Below are 19,929 nucleotides of genomic sequence, written 5' to 3'. Positions count from 1 at the left end.
GACTGCGTTGCATTTAGAGGTTATGGAACGCCTCAAGATGGCGGATGGAGGTCTCAGTCCCACCACAAAATGGGGAATGGTAGCCTAGAACTCTAGGAATAATCTTATGCTATTTATTTCTGCGCTTGTTTTTGCAATTTAATTGTATGGTGACATTTTCTCGATTTTATTAGACTGCGTTGCATTTAGAAGTTATGGAACGCCTCAAGATGGCGGTTGGAGGTCTCAGCCCTACCATAAAATGGCGAATGGTAGTCCAGAACTCGAGGAATGATCTTGTGCTATTTATTTCTGCGCTTGTTTTGGCAATTTAATTGTATGGTGGCATTTTGCTTGACTGCGTTGCATTTAGAGGTTATGGAACGCCTCAAGATGGCGGATGGAGGTCTCAGTCCCACCACAAAATGGGGAATGGTAGCCTAGAACTCTAGGAATAATCTTATGCTATTTATTACTGCCCTTGTTTGGGAAATTTAATTATATGGAATCATCTTTTCGTTGGACTGTGTTGCATTTAGAGGTTATGGAACGCCTCAAGATGGCGGCCGGAGGTCTTGTCCTTGAAAAACTGCTTCTATACAGTTCCTTCTAGTACTTCTCTTAACAATTTGATTCCATAGATTAAACGATCTTATTTTTATCATTATAAATTATATTTAAATTAAGGTCAAGCTATTACTACAGGACGCTTCAAGATGGTGTCCGGAAGAAATGCTGTAATTGCAGTATCTTCTCGTACATGTTCGAAGAGTTCATTGCAATAAATGACAAAGATTTTTCTAAACGATTGCATTTGAATGCAATTGAATATTGTTACAGGGTGCTTCAACGATGACTTGTGTTTCGTCACGTTTCGGAAGCTATCGCGTAGCCGGCGACTGTTTTTAAGCAGTTCAACAAAACACGTTGCGTAACAGGCCAGTAACGCGCACAGTCTTTGATATCGGAGCGAACGATAACGAGATCCAAGCAGGCTGAAAGACGCTCTGCTGTCTCACGGTGGCGTTCCCGAGGTTAATTTTGTAGTGTTTTCCGAAAGAATCGTGAACGCCGCGTTCTCCATCATGGCTCTACCTTGGCGGCTCACGGCCATCGTTCGTCTGGTAAGACAACACTATGCGACAACCATCCATTTCCCGAGAAATACTACGCGTCCCCGTGGAAATTGCTGAGAAGATCGATCGAGCGATCTCGGTTCTGCTCGGGGACCGTCGGTGCTCTGTTTACAAACGGTTCGAAGACAATCTTTTTGACAATTTTCTGCGAAAACGTTTTAAGCTTCTAACGACCGTGTATTGTTTGTAAAATTGCGTTATTCGTAAGTTTTGAAGCGAATTTTTATAGTTCGGAATGACTTTGTGCCTTCAGTTTGACTAGTAAAGAATTCCCAGAAAGTTTGTTAACGTTCCGTTTCTTGTTTGAACAGTATGATCAAACGGATATTCTTTTGTCAACTTTCCGGGCAATGTTTTCAGTTTGAATCGATTAGCGAGTCTCGTGGTAATTTGTTCGGTTTCAAATTAGGTCGTATCTGTCACGCTGTCGATACGAGAAAAATCAATGTTTAAGTTCAATGTTTCGTTCCCCGTTTGAAACAATGGTCAAACAGTAACTATAACTGTCTCCATAAACCTCGTACCACGATGTTACCGGTACTTGCTTCATTTGACGAAAGTACAGGTCAGAGAAAAATCAATGTTTAAGTTCGCAAACCCAAGATAAAAAGTCAATGTTTAAAGCTCGCAAGAAATTCTCGGAAACTTCGTTAAGGGGGAAAATCGATTTGTTTTACTGCATTTTTTTAGAGTATAGATACTTTCCCAGAATATTAGCGAGAAGCAAACAATTAACCCTTTGCACTCGGCGCTATTTACATTCTAAAACTAAATTTTTCTTCCTTCTTAGAATATTTTAATTTTATTCATACGAAACTGATCCGATTTCCACATAAAATATTTAAATGTTTAGCAATCTATTAAATACAAATTTTGTAATATAACAAATATTTTTTGTAATTTCTTTGCAATAATACCACAACAATTTTTAGTGGCGCTTCAGAGTCACCACTCGAGTGCAAAGGATGAAAATTGTCTAAAAAATTGTTTTGTATGACGTAGCTGAATCGATTACAAAAAAATTGCAAAATAAGACCGTAGAATCAGTTGGACAAAAATTGTTTTTGTTGGACTGCGTTGCATTTGGAGGTTATAGAACGCCTCAAGATGGCGGATGGAGGTCTTAGCTCCACCACAAAATGGCGAATGGTAGCCTAGATCTCGAAGAATGATCTTGTGCTATTTATTTCTGCACTTGTTTTGGCAATTTAATTGTATGGTGGCATTTTGTTGGACTGCGTTGCATTTAGAGGTTATGGGACGCATCAAGATGGCGGATGGCGGTCTCAGTCCCACCACAAAATGGTGAATGGTAGTCTAGAACTTGAGGAATGATCTTATGCTATTTATTTCTGCATTTGTTTTGGCAATTTAATTGTATTTTCTCGCAACGCAAGACGTAGCGTCAGTTGGAAAAAAATTCGTGAGAATTGATCGATTTTTCCGGGTTTATGGGGCAGGTCCTTTAATTTTAGTTTGTTTCTATGGGGTTTGCGCGTTGTTTTGCACGGTCGTCGAGCATCTGAGGGCACCGACCATCCCCGGGGACACTCGATTCTGCGGTTTGCGGTGCAAATTACGCGGGGGGGGGGGTGAGGGTGGTAAAGCGATAAACACGCGGAAATGGAATTAAGACGCGTCGATCAAAGCGTCACCGGGAGCGTTCGCGTTTTCCGTCCGACGGAAAAGAGATCCGATCGGCGGAATTGCCACGGGTTTCGAAGGGCTGCCAACCCCCAGTTCGCTTCCGTCGAAACCCCCCTCTCCCGCTCGAATCTATTTCGAGTAGAACCAATATCCGGTCGAATATTAGTTATCGCACCCGCGTTAACAGTTTCAAAGTTTCGATACGGATGGAATTGCTGACGGCAGCATTTGTAACGGGGACGTCGGCGGGGATGGCAAACGGGGGATGGAAGCCTTTCTGTTTAGCGATTCCGAACCGGTCGGTTATTAGTTTGTCGTCTCCCGAGATCCTAAGTCTGCTAATGGCAACCTAATAGCCGGTGCCTCGAACTACTACCCCTTTGGTAATCTGATTAACATATTATTAAGAAAATTTTACTCTGCGGCCTGGTTCGCTACTAAAGCTGTAGAGATTGTTACAATAGCCAATTATTTAGCTAATTATAATCATAGTGCAAGCTTTTTAAATGAATCGTTCAGAAACTGTTTTAAAATCATTGTTGTGAATCGAATTTACACTGTTTGACTTGATTTGAATTTTTCTGAATATCTGAATACAGTTGAATCTGTTTGGATATTTGAATACAGTCGAATCTGTTTGAATATTTGAATTGGTTCGAATATTTGAATACAGTTGAGTCTGTTTGAATATTTCAATTAGTTCGAATATTTGAATACAGTTGAGTCTGTTTGAATATTTCAATTAGTTCGAATATTTGAATACAGTTGAGTCTGTTTGAATATTTCAATTAGTTCGAATATTTGAATCCAGTTGAGTCTGTTTGAATATTTCAATTAGTTCGAATATTTGAATACAGTTGAGTCTGTTTGAATATTTGAATTAATTCGAATATTTGAATACAGTTGAGTCTGTTTGAATATTTGAATTTTTCTGAATATTTGAATATCTGAATTAGTTCGAATATTTGAATACAGTTGAGTCTGTTTGAATATTTGAATTTATCTGAATATTTGAATGTCTGAATTAGTTCGAATATTTGAATACAGTTGAGCCTGTATGAATATTTGAATTTTTCTGAATATTTGAATGTCTGAATTAGTTCGAATATTTGAATACAGTTGAGCCTGTTTGAATATTTGAATTTTTCTGAATATTTGAATATCTGAATTAGTTAGAATATTTGAATATAGTCGAATCTGTTTGAATGTTCGAATTAGTTTGAATATTTGAATACAGTTGAATCTGTTTGAATATTTCCATCAATTTGAGTCAGTTTGAACATCTGAATCGAGTCGAGTCTGTTTGAATGCTTGAATCCGATCGAATCGATTCGAATACTGGATTCGATGTGAACTTGTTCGAACAATTGAATAAAATTGAATCTGTTTGAATACCGAAATTGAATCGACCGAATATTTCAGTGAAATTTGAATCTATTTGAAAATGTAAAACAAACTGGACCTGCCCGAACATTTAGATCAGTTTGAATTGAATATTCGCACAAAATTGAACCTGCTTAAATATTCGAATGCAAGATTATGTTACTCTTCCCCGTGAAATTCAAATTGAAAATCGTTCTACCGTGAAAATTATCGAATTTCCGACATGAAAACGTTTTCCGGTTGGCCGGGCATTCTTCCGGCTTATTATCCGTGAAATAATAAACATCACGATTTTAACGATCCCCCGGCTGCGCGCGTAACCTCGAAAATCACGGGAACGGTTTAAATCATGATCGCAGAATGATGGCCCGCCTGCGTAACAACGCGAGTCATTCGACGGCACAGCTAATTTCGTCATTCGCGTACAGAGGGGAAAATACATGTTACAATTACTGTGCTCGTGTTCGATCCTGGAATATAATCGTCGTAAAACACGATGAATTTTGTAATTGTTTAATGGCTGAACGGCGGCAGCGATTCAATTATCGACTCCATTAAGATTAGCGCCCGTCCGAAGCTTGAGAACAAATCGTTGGTAATCGATCGATTTAATTAAGGGATCGGATTATAATTATCCGAGAGCTGTTCGGAGTACCTTCAAGTCGATTACGATCATTATTTATGTCGCTCTATTCTAACTGTTAGCTTTCTCTCATAGTTCGCGCGCCGCTCGATGTCGAAATCAAATTATTGATTGCGGATTTTTGCGCGCAATAAACGTTGTCTTAATTTCAAAGTACCGAACTGCCTTCGTTAACAATCTAAATGAGTTGAGAACAAAATGTGTTTTTACTATCTCGCGTTTAATCAATTTTTGTAATATAAAGAAAATGCATATAACGTTTTCACTTTTTACAATTATAACATTGGAATATTTGAATCTTTTTGAATTTAATTAGGTGTGCGCAATTATCTGCGAGTTCCTCTATCTTCTCACAGAGGTTTCATTATGTAGATAAAATTCCTCTACATTTGACAAGCTTTTGAAAATCCGATATTACCAACTCACCTACAAGTTATGCTGATTAATGAGATCTTGAGGATCGTCGGGATCATCGATTCCTGATCCAAGGACTCGCACGCGAAATGTGCAATTACACGAGCAAATATTCCAGTTTTATTGCCAAACGTGTACACAATGAGAATCCATGTTTATTCAGGGTAGGAGCGTACGCGATCAAAAATGTCGATTTCTTCATGTAAGCTGCTTTCGATGCGGAGACGTCGTCCCCTTCAAACTATCGGATATCGGAGAAGGAATTCGAGACGTCACGATCAAAGAATGGTGAGCAAAACAATGAATTACCCTTCAGACGTCGCAATTATGCAGCCGATTTTCCGCCGAAAAGTAGCGCCGAAAGAATCATTCTCATTCTTCTCCACTCTTGTCAAAAATTTAGTTTCATGCCCTGAACCTGCCGATAAAAAGAAATAGATTATTCAATATAAAAATGCAAGCAATTTTCCATTGCATAATTTTCATCTGTCTCTGCCACTCTCCGAGTTCTCAAGCTTGCAAGGGGGGTTTTTTCCAACCTCCACTTAAGGGGCAGTTTCATCCCCTGAACGTGCGTTTTCGCCGATAAAAATAATAGATTATTCCTTATAAAAATGCAAGTAATTTTCCATTGCATAATTTTCCTTCATCTCTGCCACTTTTCGAGTTCTCAAGCTTGCAAGGGGGTGTTTTAGAACCCCCACTTAAGGTGCAGTTGCACCCCCTAAATCTACGTTTCCACCGCTAAAAAGATATAGATTATTCCTTATAAAAATGCAAGTAATTTTCCATTGTATAATTTTCCTTTATCTCTGCCACTCTCCGAGTTCCCAAGCTTGCAAGGGGGGGGGGGGTTTCGAATCCCCACTTAAGGGGCAGTTTCATCCCCTGAACCTACGTTTCCACCGCTAAAAAGAAATAGAGTACTCCTTATAAAAATGCAAGTAATTTTCCTCTGTCTCTACCACCCCTCGAGTTCTCAAGCTTGCAAGGGGGGTTTTTCGAACCCCCACTGAAGGGACAGTTTCACCCCCTAAACCTACGTTTCCACCAATACAAATAATAGATTATTCCTTAAAAATATGCAAGCAATTTTCCAGTGTATAATTTTCCTCTGTCTCTGCCACTCTTCGAGTTCTCAAGCTTGCAAGGGGGGTTTTTCGAACCCCCACTTAAGGGGCAGTTTCACCCCCTAACCCTACGTTTCCACCGCTAAAAAGAAATAGAGTACTCCTTATAAAAATGCAAGCAATTTTCCAGTGTATAATTTTCCTCTGTCTCTGCCACTCTTCGAGTTCTCAAGCTTGCAAGGGGGATTTCTCGAACCCCCACTTAAGAGACAATTTCACCCCCTAAACCTACGTTTCCACCGATAAAAATAATAGATTATTCCTTATAAAAATGCAAGTAATTTTCCTCCATCTTTGCCACTCTCCGAGTTCTCAAGCTTGCAAGGGGGGTTTCTCGAACCCCCACTTAAGGGGTAGTTTCACCCCCTAAACCTACGTTTCCACCGATAAAAATAATAGATTATTCCTTATAAAAATGCAAGTAATTTTCCTCCATCTTTGCCACTCTCCGAGTTCTCAAGCTTGCAAGGGGGCTTTCTCGAGCCCCCACTTAAGGGGTAGTTTCACCCCCTAAACCTACGTTTCCACCGATAAAAATAATAGATTATTCCTTATAAAAATGCAAGTAATTTTCCTTCATCTTTGCCACTCTCCGAGTTCTCAAGCTTGCAAGGGTGGTTTCTCGAGCCCCCACTTGAGAGACAATTTCACCCCCTGAGCCTACGCTTCCTCCCATAAAGAAAAATACGTGTTAAATATTTTTGGCTATCCCATATGCGCAAAGATTTATAATTCCTGTTGGAGAGGACGAAAGGGCGAATCGGGTATCGTTATCTCGGCAATCCGCGAACTTTTCGGCGGGTAATTGCGAGGCGGAGAGGGTGGTCGCGGGGTGGCTGGTTGTCATCCTAAATGCGGCGTGAAGGCTCGCTACACGAGCGATTTGAATGCACAGGTTCGTGAAGCCGGGCGACCGGGTGTCTCAATTCGATAACATTTGCGAGGTGCAAAGCGACAAAGCGTCCGTGACGATTACCAGCCGTTACGACGGATTAATTAAGGCCTTGCGCTACAAGGTGGACGACGTGGCTCTGATAGGGGACTCTCTGCTGGACATCGAGCTAGACGATAACGGACCCGTCGGAAATCTCCCCGAAACTCCGGCCTCGAAGACCGAGTCCGTCCAGGCTGGAAAAGCCGGCGAGAAAAACGAGCAGCTTGCTGCGAGCACCGGGTAAGTCCAAATTTTACCAAATCATTCAACACGAATGATAATCATTCATCGTTTCACGGACGCGTAGACTGCGGAACTTGAAAATAAAAATTATTTTGTCGAACTAGCTCCCAGTTTTTGTTCCATAAAACGGTGGAAAAAAATCGTACATCAATTTTTGAGGAGTCGTTGTCAAGAGGAGGCTTCAGGCTCCAAATCTATGGCAGTTTCATTCGCGAGGAAATTTTTTTAAAGATTCTGCGTCGTTTCAATTTGCATTTTTTCGGTGCTTGTTTTCACGAAGTAATCGCGATTTGCATATCGACAATTTTCGGGGAATCGCAAATGCAGTATTAAATGTATACTTTGCGATAGAAGGTAGGCAGTTCTGTTGTTGATGCTTAGCTGAAACGATCGGAAATGTTTGCGAAAATTTTTGGAGGTTAGAGGAGTGAGAATGGGCTTGTCTGGTTTTTGCGCGAAGGTTTTCCCACGGGGAGGAGGTCGGAGGAGAACAAGGGCCGCCGGGAAATGGGCTAGAAAAGGCGCTGGCTACTCCCGCGGTTAGGCGGATAGCCATGGAGAACGGAATCGAGTTAAAGGACGTCGTTCCCACGGGCAAAGGCGGCCGAGTACTTAAAGAGGATATATTGGCGCACTTGGAGCGAATTTCTGCTGGTTCCGCGGGAAACAGCAACCTGGAAAACCCAACCGATGGCCAGATCACGCCGATAAAGGGCTACACGAAGCATATGTGGAAAACGATGACGCGATCGCTGGTAAGTTGGACACGGACGATGGCGCGGCCAGACCTCGTAAACGCGAATTATGCGACTCTTTGTGTGGACAGTCGCGATGTTCCCTTGCGCTTTATCCTCTGCTAAAGCTATTGATACCGTGGACCTCGGATCGATTGGTTGTATCTGAAATGTTTAGGCTCATCTAGATTCTAATTTTATTACGGTTCACCTGGAAACTGCTTTCCTCCAGTACCAAATTTTTATTTTTACATTTTGTGCTCTAATAGCAACGATAAGTTTTAGGACAAATACACTCTAGTACTTTTATACTCAGAGTACGGTCAATCTATAGAAATCGAACATAAAAAATTGTACATTCCATTAAAAAAAAACAAAGGTGCCACTTGCAAGAATATCATTTATATTATGCAGTTTCTTAAACTTCTCTAAGTAACATTTTCTCGTATTGTTTGAAATAACAAAGATATTCTGAATCACTAAGATATAAATTAAATTTGAAAAATTGTGAGAAAATTATTGAATTATTTAGAAGAATTGTTAAAGCTTTTAAGAAATTTTTGTCAGCACCAATTTGAGGGGATATCGCCATTTTTAATTTATTTAACCGCAGCACAAGTTCGCCGATAATTTCGCAAAGGCTAACCGTGGTGGCACGTTATAAAATTCTCTTCTAATAAAACAGGCAGGCTACCCTCCTCAAACTTTGTTCGAAAGTGTTTTATTGCAGCTTAAACGTTAAGTTTGTTTTGCAAAAGTTGGGAACCCCGGGCACGAGGAAACTGCAAAGCAACTGCACACGTGCATATTTCAGTTGGTCCCTTATGCAAAGTGTCCATAAACGTCGTGCTAACAATAAAAGTGCTGTTCCTCGCGTGGTTCTCTTTTCTGGAACATTGAATTCAAACGTACGCCCTGTGGACGGTGCATTAACAATTGTGTCTGCGCTATGAACAGATAGACAAATTCGCTTTTCCAGCAGTAGAACCGCGGAGAGCTCGTAAAAATGTCGAGCTTCAATTTATTTTTATAGACTGCGACAAAAATTGCTCGAACTCTGCATGAACACAGTCTCAATATTTTTATGCGGTACTGGAACTGCATTTGCAGATCTAGATGAACATAACAAAGTAAAGTACACGCTGTTCCAAACCGAATGAATAAATAAGGGAATAATAAAATTCAGTAATGTCCGTTCAATTTTTCAGTTCATCCAATATTTACGGAATCGCAAAAATATTACAACATAAAATATACTGCATGTAAAAAGCAAATTATGAATTCTTGGATCGAATTGTTAATTATAAATTCTTGTTACATCTATGATAGTCTTACTCTACAGAAAATATGATTCTACTGTATGCAGAAGAATATTTCTAAAAATTCATATCTGCGCACAACGTAGATTATAAATTAATAATTAATAAGAAAACATGATTTTAAAAAACGTAAAATCTCCACTGAACGATCATTCAATTTTTCAGCCAGTGATTATTTCCAGACGTTTGCTAACCAATTGAAACTTGAAGACCGGTTTGCCGGTTTTACAAATGTACTCAATACAACCGATTTCTGCAAATCGGCGAACCTAATTCCTTATCTGAACATTAACAGTAACACCGAGCGTCTTTTGAAACGGTTTAATCGCGTTCGGTTGCGGCAACGTTGAAGCGGAAATTCGAATCGATCGGTATCGCTCGTGTCAACGTCAGCCATCGCCATTATCGGCTGACCGTCACTTCCGGCGTTTCCCAGGAACGAAATTTATCCCGGGAAAAATCGTCCGGAAAATATTAAATCCTGATCCTCTCGTTCCTTTTCTCCCCTCGCCTCTGTTTCGTCTCCTTCGGACAACATAGTCGGATAAAGCTGCCACCCCCCTTTACGTCACGCTCGCTTACGGAGGAGCGCTCAAACAAACCAGTAAAAACAACACAGCCTCCAAACCTAACATTGCCTTTATTTAGATTGTCCGTCATTTTTGTTGTGACAAATACTGGCGCGAGGAAAGTTATTCTATTGTTTTTCACGAATGCATTTTCACAGTTTCAATGATTGTGCTTGAAAAAAGAAAATCAATGTAAAATGATTAAAGTCGGATGATTTATGGAATAGGAAAATTGATTTTTTTCAGTCCAGGGCTCGCGTATTCTCCTTTTTAATCTCGCGCCGGCTTTCTTTCATTTTTCCCGGGCTCTGTTTCGGTACAATCGAGCTCGACAGCCAACCCCCCTTTACGTCACGGCCGTTTAATCGCGGCAGCAGTTTGTTCGGTCGCGTCATTAACTCGCGCGCCTCGCCACGCATTGTTTTACAACGATTAACCGGCCGTTTATTCAGCGGCTGCGGCCACGTGGGACGCGATACGCGAAATTCTGCTAATCTTGCGATTCACGCGTGGCCTGCATTTTATACCGTCCCCCTCACGGTTTATTAATATGTCGCGACCGGCACCGATCGTTACCATCATTCATTCCAGAAAAATTCCCGTTCCCTCCGGATTGTTCCACAACGAATTTACTAACTAATTACTATCCATTACAGACGATCTACGCTCCACGCTCCTGCACAATTCTGCGACGCAAATCGTTTTGACGCTTTCTGGCTGCGTTTTATAAATAAACTGCGGATCTTTATGCAAAATAAACACTTTCCGTTTGAATCGCAACGAACAGGGATGAAATAAAATTTTAATTTCTTTGCACTCGAAGCCATTTTAACTCTAAAATGAAACATTTCTTCCGACCTAGAATATTTCCCTTCTATATATATTTTTTCCTGCTGCACATACGAAAATGGTGCAATTTACTCGTAGAGTACTGAAATGTTTAGTAATTTATTAAATAGAAACGAATTTAATAATGTAAGAAATATTTTGAATAATTATACAGCAATTTTTAATGGCGCCTTACATTCGAGCGATAAGGGTTAATATATTTAATAGACTGAGAATAATATATAGATATCTTGAAATTTTTCTAATGTTTCTACCGTTTCAAATTACGCCTACTCGTTTCTTTGACAAATGCATAAAGTCCGCAGTCTATTTATAAACAACCGACTTTAAGTGCCCCCACGAAAAGAAGTCTCCCACGAAAATTGCTGGTCTTTTTACGTACAATAAGATCCCATAACAAAAAATATAGGTTTCCATTTGATAAAACAAAGTTGACCTTCGAATGACCTTGAAAAAAAACCCAAAAATAAAAGACTGAAACTGCCCCCCTCTTTGGGCACGTGTTTTACACTTTCTTAACACTAGAACTACCGGACCAGTCAAAATGACTGGTTCCTAATTTTTTCGTTTACTGAAAAAAACTGAATTACTGAAATTGTAAAAATGTTATCATCGGAAACATTTTTTAATGAACCTCTTCATTGAAGCACATATTACAGTAAAAGTTGTATGAAGTATGAACGGGCACTTATTGTCTCATTTATTGCTCGGTAGTTCCAGTGTTAATATCTTTCATACTTTTATTCGGCTGGAAAGTTTGGCAAATGAACACCCTGTATAACTATTCGCAGAGTATCCCGCACTTCGTTTACAGCGACGAGTGCACCATCAACAAGCTAATGGCCTATCGCAACGAAATAAAAGACAGTCTGAAAGACCGAGGCATCGCCCTGAGCCTGATGCCGTTCTTCATCAAAGCAGCTTCTAGATCGTTAGAGAAGGTGCCCGAGTTGAACGCGTGGCTCGACGAGGAAGCGCAAGGGTTGCGCGTGATCAGGGGCCACAACATAGGCGTAGCAATGGCGACGCCGCAGGGCCTCGTAGTGCCGAATATCAAGGACGTGCAAAACCTGAGCATCCTGGACATCGCGAAGGAGTTGAACAGGTTGCAGGAACTGGGCAGAAAGTGCTCGATTCCGTTGGTCGACCTAACCGACACAACATTCTCGCTCTCGAACATTGGCGTGGTAAGGGATTTTTTCAACATACACGTTTTTTTTTAATTCCTTTCTCTACGTCTCTTTCTCTCTCCCTCTCCTTCTCTGCCTCGTCCGGTGGCCGAATGGTCAAATTGAATCTCGAGACCTCTTTAAGGGGGCCGGCAGACATTTGGCTTTTTTTCTGGACATTTTACGTCTTAAATAAGTAAGCAATCAATTAAAAATGCATACCACCGTGTTTGTACATGTCTTTGCTACGTCTGTACAGAGCCTTTTTTTCGATACGAACACTAAATCTCTCGAAATTAAGAGAATCTCTCAGCGGCAGCCATCTTGTGACGTCATACTTGCTTCAGAATTCGAATTTTCCGCCGAATATTACAAATTACTCCACGATGGGGTAGAAATTCGCAATTTGGGCTCCATACAGACGTAGATTGGACTTTTAGGAAACACAATTGACCACTTCTAAACTGCTCATTGCAATATTGAAGCGACAGTTTGTATAGATTTCGACCCTTGCATACGTATATGGATTTCGAACCATGCCGGCCCCCTTAAATTTAATCCGACCGGTTGACGGAGAAAATATTTGCGTTCCCCGGCTCCTCTGTACATACGTGCACGTCCCGTTGCGTTTATACATACACAAACACAATTACGTAATTCGTTAATTTCGTTGGATATTCGGCTCGAAATTAATTGCGCGAGAGCGCCGCCGCCCGGGGAGAAAAACTGTTCTCCGCGATCGGACACGGAGATTTAATTGATCGGCGATTTGCGGTGCCTACGCCGTTGCTTTACACATTGTCCCGCGATTATCTCGTCATTTTTTGAAGTCCACGGTCCGTGAGGATTTTTTAACGGGTTTTTCAACGGTAATAGAAACGTAACCGCGAACCAACTCACCCCCTATTGGGGGTAATGATTGCATTATTTTATTTGAGATTATTTCCGAGCTTCTTTTTCGTACAGGGTGTATAAAAATTATATAGACCACCGCAAAATTCACCTTGACCTCGAAAATTAAGGTCAAAGCGTCGAAAAATTTGAGCGATGAGTACTATACGATGCAATAATAGAAAATTTTTTGACACTTTCACCTTGATTTCCAAGGTCAAGGTGAATTTTGCGGTGCGTTTTTTAAACAGATTTCCACCGATCCAGAGGTATAGAATCACGCTATGGTGGTCGTGACATATAATTTTTATACACCCTGTACAGTATTCTTTAGCTAAACTTGAAGATCAATTATTAAGATCTGCAAAATGTGTGGGAATGTTACAAGAATTATTGTTAACTTAATGTTTTCTATACTTGTATTATTAAGTAAGTTTTGATTTTGTGTGTTTAATGTTTTTAACATCGAATTGCACGAAAATCTACGGTAAAATCGTTTGAACAACAGAACGTAAAATATGTTGAAAAGAGCAGTTAGTGGAAAATTCGTTTTATTTTGCAGGTCGGTGGTACGTACACGAAGCCGGTGATCCTTCCGCCGCAAATCGTGATTGGCGCATTCGGAAAAGTACAAAAGCTGCCGCGATTCGACGAGGATGGGAACGTGATAGCTGCAAACATAATCTCAGTGAGCTGGGCAGCCGACCATCGAGTCGTGGACGGCGTTACCATGGCGAAATACTCTAATCTCTGGAAGCATTATGTCGAGAACCCCGCGTTCCTGTTGGTAGGAGCGTGATTAAGTACGCAACACATCGAGCATAGTCTTTTTTACCATTTTTATTACCATTTTTATACTGCTTCGAAGTCCGAAGGTGCGGTCTTCTGCGAAATTATGCGAGTTACATTTTTCACCGTGTTAGGAAAAACAGAAAACACTTCGGTAATCGTTTAATTGAATATTACGCTAATGATAGCGTAGAAATTGTTTTTTCTGCTATTTTCGAATTATTATTGTGAAATTTTCACGTTCGGTTAGTTAAGCAATAAATCTTTAAAAACTGCACAAACGACTTGGAATATTAGAAAGCAAAGATCAATTTCACCTTTCAATTATTTCAAGACACCTAAGAGCAGTCGAATGATTTAAATAATTAAACTGTAATGCAACTAATATACGTACACGCATAAGAGAACGGATCAGTTGGATAGCTTAATTAAGGATCATTGCTAGGTGTGAGAGAAATACGAGGTGACGTTTTGTACGTAAATATTAATTTATTTATTGCTGCACAACCAACTAGGACTTTGTTTTTTTCATAAAGATAAAATATCTTACTTTTGTAATTTTCCTTCTTTTAATCTGTTTGCTTGTTTGTTCTCTAACATATTCAAAGTGTTACAACTTGTATGGTAGTTATTATATATATATATATATTTATTTATATTTATATTTATATATGATGACCAGTCGAACTGTGAGCATTTTTGTACATTAAAACTATTACACATTGTTCATACAAATTATGCTAGTAGAATATGTATATATATATATATATATATATATATATATATGCCAAAAAATATGTTAAGGAAGTGGTTGTACTGATTAATATCCTTTGTGCATTGATTGCTCTTCATCGAGAGGGAAGATGGTAGACAGATTTTTCTACAGATCAGAATTTTCTATCTCAGCAAAGATAAAAAAAATAAAAAAGAAAGAAACAGTCTAATCAACGGAATCACAAAAACAATACAAGACGTTCATATAATGAGTACGACCACTTATTTACGTATCCTTGTAACTCGTATTATATATATATACACAGTTTTATAATGTATCGCATGTACTCAGTCACTCGTGCTCCCACGCAATCATTCCATTCCCTTAAATGCCACATAAATATTTACTCAAAAAGTAGTCAGTCTGTTTAGTAGTTAGAGTAGTAGAAAAGATTGTATATATGTTCGCATGGTCCAAAATTTTGTATGATAATCAAGTTGCCTTTCGAAGGAACGTGAACGGAACTCCTCGAACGATTAAAACATAGTGGCGGATTGTTGCGACGGCCTGATCAATAAAATTGTACCTTTAAAAAAACTATACCTTTATTATATTTGCTTGTAAAAGCAAACTTTGCACTGGGATTTTGTTATTTGAATACTTCAATCGTTTGTTTGCAATTTTGAGAATTATCTGTGGTCCTCCTGCCGAGAATATGGCGTCACTCGTTCGCAAAGGGTTGATAATATTAATCATTTTATTGGCACGTTGCCTGCGAAATTACCAAATTGGGAGATTCCACGAAAACAGAGTCGTTCAACGAAGATTAATTCAATTTAAATTAATTCCCCAATTTGACCGGAGCGGAACTGTTAATATTTAACACAGCGATTACTGCGTTAACAGTGTGTCTATCGAAAGCCTGCTAATCAATTTTTTAGAGTAGCTTAATGATATTGTTTTAACAACTTGCACGCGAATCAAATTCCCTTCGCAAAAAGTACGTCGTCTGTTCTCGTTTTTAATTACTCAATCTCTGAGAATTAAATTGAACGAGCAGCTGCCACATCGGTAAAAGAATTTTGAAATAAATCTGTAATAAAAAATAAAATTGTAAAAAAGCTCATTCGCGGGTTAAATTGCAATAAAAAAAAACTCATTTCGAAACGAATCTGCAAGCACTTTGAAACACGGTCGACTAAATAATTATAAAAAAGTCCGTCCGCGGGTTAAAATGAAATAAAAAAATAATTTGACCCAAAAATTCAATTGCATTCTCTCTCATTTCCAGATAAATCTGTGAATATTTTCAAACACTGTCGACTACACAATTGTAAAAAGGGTCCGCCGTCCGAGAGTTAAAATGCAATAAAGAAAAAAAAAAAAGAGATATTTTTAAAAAATTCAATTGCATTCTCTCTCGGTTCTAATAAAATTTCAAACTCGCCTAATCCGCCACCAGATGAACACTCAGCAAACCTAAGTCGCATGCAAAATCAACAGAATCCGACAATCGACTACGAACAAATGCGAGTTTCAATAAATATCTCTCGTCTCCATCGCAACTCTCACAACGAAAACCGACGAAGGAAAAGAAAATAAAAAGTTAGGATAACACAGAGAGAGAAAGAGAGAGAGAGAGAGAGTATCGATAGAAACACAGACGTGATCGGGCACGATAGTTGATCCGCCCCCTCAATCATACTATACTTATCTCCCAATATGACTAGGTGTATATAGATTATTATTGGTAATGTAGTTTAGTCCAAGAGTGTAAATGCAAAGCTGCTTTCCGTAGAGATAGAAAACTACGTGCGCTCGTTCGAAAGAAAATAACCAAAAAAAAAAAAATAAAAAAAGAAAATGATCGAAGAGAAGCAACAGAGTACTATATATCCCCTTTCTCCGTCGAACCGGTTCGAAATCGGTTGCGAATACATGTCGGACACACAGCTTAACTCGGAGGTCCCCGGATCGTGTATACGATAACTCTCACTAAGAATACCTCATCGTCAATCGAGTATATTAGTCGTTTCAAAGATTTTTTTTACAAAATACGCAAGCAAAAGTCAGGATAAAAAATAATTACTTCTGTTTTCTCTTTTTTTTTTCTCCTCCTCCTCTTGTTTTCCGCCGTTCCGTTTGGAAAAAATATCGCCCGCCTGCGTAGAATATACATATGTATTGTTTACGTGTATAATATCGCGCGTTTGCAACCCCCATAGACGGGGGGTGGGTTCAAACATGAAGGAAGTCTTTCTGAAAATATACATTTTACCGCCGTCAATTCGGGAAATGTCCAAGCCTCGTCTCACGGTCCCGAAGAGAAAAAACGAACGCATGCTGGACGATCACGAAGCTCGGAGAATTGTAGAACAGAGTAATTAGCTTATCGTTATCATACATATGCATATACATACATATATATGTATGTATATATACATGTATAAATATGTAGACTTATATACATATACATTTGAAGTCATGCTCAACAGACACACACTCATAAATACGCCTCGGCTACCATAACTTTTAACTGCAACTGGTAATACGTTACTTCAACATTAACACAGAGGTGTGTGCGCGTGTGTGATTCATAGACTGCGGATCTGTATGCAAAATACAAATTGTCTACATCGATTCAGTGGCGCTCTCCTTAAATATTTATCAACAGCACAAAATCATTAGTACCACCCTAATTTTGCTCAACCTATTTTCCAGACATGGGGGAGTTAGGTACTTGCATTCAGCATTCCCCTAGGCTTTAAATGATTTCTTGCAATTTCATACAACGTCGTTCAAACATGTTATTTTTGTTTTTAAATCGGTTAACATTTTCATGTATTTGTTTTCATTGTTGTGACTTGTGCCTTTGGTACTTTTCCCAAAAATTTGCAGCCACTGCAACGATTTCAAGTAAAGGAAGTTCATTGCAAATTGATTGCTTCTGTTTGATGTCTTTGCTGTCTTGTGTTTCACCTTTGCCATAAATGCATGAAATCCGCAGTCCAGTGATTAAATAGATATCTAAAAATAGCAAACAAACAGTCGTGAATCTGATAGACTGTGTAAAGTATAGAAAAAACAAGACGTACGCACTGAGGATCTTCTACAGTGCTAATTGAAAATGTAATCGTACCTGTTGGAACCGAACAGTGTGAAGAATTAGTGCTGCGGATGTTCTTTTATTCTCCTACTGGAAGTTTGTTAACAGAATTCTTGATATTTAACAAATATTGCCAGGAATGAAAAAGCTACCAGTAGATAAAGTGTCAACAGTGGATGTAACTGTAAAATTAGAATGAATTGGATAAATTCGAAGCGATGGAGAAATTGTAAGAAATTTTCCAGCGTACTGGTGTTCCGCAAGATAAAATGCCATACAAATGAACATCCGCAGCGGAACGAGGAGAACGCACGGTTTAACAGTTTCCTATGCGAGGTAAAGTGAAGTGCAGTATCGTTATCTTGCCGTAAAAGTCCCAGGATACAAAGAGCATACTGTTTCGAACTGGTATGTCTTGGCGCAAACCGTTCTGCATGTGCTACACATCGTTACAACCTTTCTAGAACATTAATTCTCACAGCTCTACCCCATTTACATTGTGAAGAACTTTCATTTCGTCTGTTACAGATCCACTAACATAGAAAAGTAGCGTTTTTTTTCTTCGTATTTATCCTCACGCGATATACCGTCGTCTGGAAAAACAGTTTTCACCTACGAAGGTACATTACAACTTTTGTTCCTTCAGCATAGGGTGAATCGAGTATCATAATAATTCACAACCACAACGACAACGTTCTCGTCGAATAAATGTCTAACATCGGAGTCCCGAAACGAAGAGGAAGACAAAGAATACAAAGGCGAATAAAATAATCCTTAAAATATATATATATATATGTGTGTGTATATATACTTTTCTTTTTAGACCTCGATAAAGTAAACGTATCACGAATCCATGGCAAGCAAAACGCGCATAAAATTGCCTCAGACGACCGATAAAAACGATGCACAAAACGAAATAAAAAATTACGGCACATTGAAGAATACTTTTTCTCTAGCGCATGAGTTTTTGCGCTCGGCATCTCGTAAAAAAAACACAAATTTATAAAAAAAAAAAAGAAACATAAAAGAAAAGGGAACTCGCTCGTCGTAATGTCTGTGCGTCTCAGATTCGCGAGATAGAATGTTTCACAGAATACAAAACATTTTCATCCGTAAAAAATATATGTATAAAAAGAAACGGAAAAGTGTGCAAAAAACCCATCCAACTATCAAAGATAATGTTGCGTGTCATGTACGGGGCGAGTCGCCAGAAACGCCCGAACACCTTCATTAGAATCGCAGATGCACTATTGTCATCGAAATAAATATTTATCGATATTCTCGGAAACGTTTAGAGGTCATCGACGCCTTCTTAAATATCGTATTTTTAGTTTGATTGTGCCGTTGAAAGAGAAACACCGACGACCTTCAAGCGACCTTGAGAATCACATTTGACCTACAATAATTGTTGCTGCGGTCATATTTTACTCGAACAGAGGCGTTCAGGCGTTCCATTCGTCGCGACTAACCCGGTACACGCATAATATATATTCGCTTTAATATAATTTGCATGTATACGGTTAATAAATAGTATTTTGTTTCTGGCACATTGTCAGCTCTCCACGAGGAGAACAAGCGAGTCCGCACGAATACAACCAACACCATAAGACAACATAATGCATATGTTCACGGGGTCAGCAGTTTCTCCTTTCCCCAGAAGAGGGGCCGAGGGGAGAGGGGTTTGAACTTATCTAAACTGTACGTTAAATAGCCACTAGCTTACGCTATCCATACGAATTGGCCCGTGAAGAAATATCCTCTTAAAAATAACTCTCTTGTACATCACAATGTTCAAACCACTTTTGCCTCCAATAATTGTGCAGGGGACCATGTTTCTAGTCTACTCTATACCCTAACGAATTGTTGTCTGTCGCTTATTGTTTCTCGTTTACCTTAAACCAGGGCATGAAACGATTCCGAAAATAAACTGTTCTGAACTGTTATACAAAGGCTCCGGATCAACACCGTCACGGAGAACCTCCATCTTAACACTAGGTTCATGGGACACGTCAAACTAATATTTTCAATTTACCGCATATAGGAGGAATTATTCAACAAACTTATTTTTATTCCCTATTTTTATAATGTAGTATATAAATCTAGAATTTTATGCATTCACGACGAGAACGAGTAGGTGTAATTTAAAACGGTGAAGACATCAGAAGAATTTCAAAATGCTGCTGCATTGTCTTCAGCCTATTAAATATATTAAAACAGAAAATAACTTTGTATTTCACTCCAGGTTGTCACAATTCAGATATAAAATTTTGCATAAAGAT

General features: G+C 39.1%; 1 protein-coding gene across 1 annotated transcript; it reads left to right on the top strand.

Annotated features, from left to right (window-relative positions):
* Positions 1 to 948: 948 nt before the first annotated feature.
* Dbct (Dihydrolipoamide branched chain transacylase E2) lies at positions 949 to 16,408 on the top strand. Its single transcript, XM_076792686.1, has 6 exons — positions 949 to 1,103; positions 5,366 to 5,490; positions 7,228 to 7,506; positions 7,970 to 8,264; positions 11,772 to 12,167; positions 13,603 to 16,408. Exons 1-6 carry the CDS (start codon positions 1,065 to 1,067, stop codon positions 13,837 to 13,839), a joined length of 1,371 nt encoding a protein of 456 aa, XP_076648801.1. The 5' UTR covers positions 949 to 1,064; the 3' UTR covers positions 13,840 to 16,408.
* Positions 16,409 to 19,929: the final 3,521 nt, after the last annotated feature.

The sequence above is a fragment of the Halictus rubicundus genome, chromosome 8 (genome assembly GCF_050948215.1).
Source record: "Halictus rubicundus isolate RS-2024b chromosome 8, iyHalRubi1_principal, whole genome shotgun sequence".
Lineage (NCBI taxonomy): Eukaryota > Metazoa > Arthropoda > Insecta > Hymenoptera > Halictidae > Halictus > Halictus rubicundus.
Note: the sequence above shows the minus strand (reverse complement) of the source record. Positions and strands in the feature narration are given on the sequence as shown.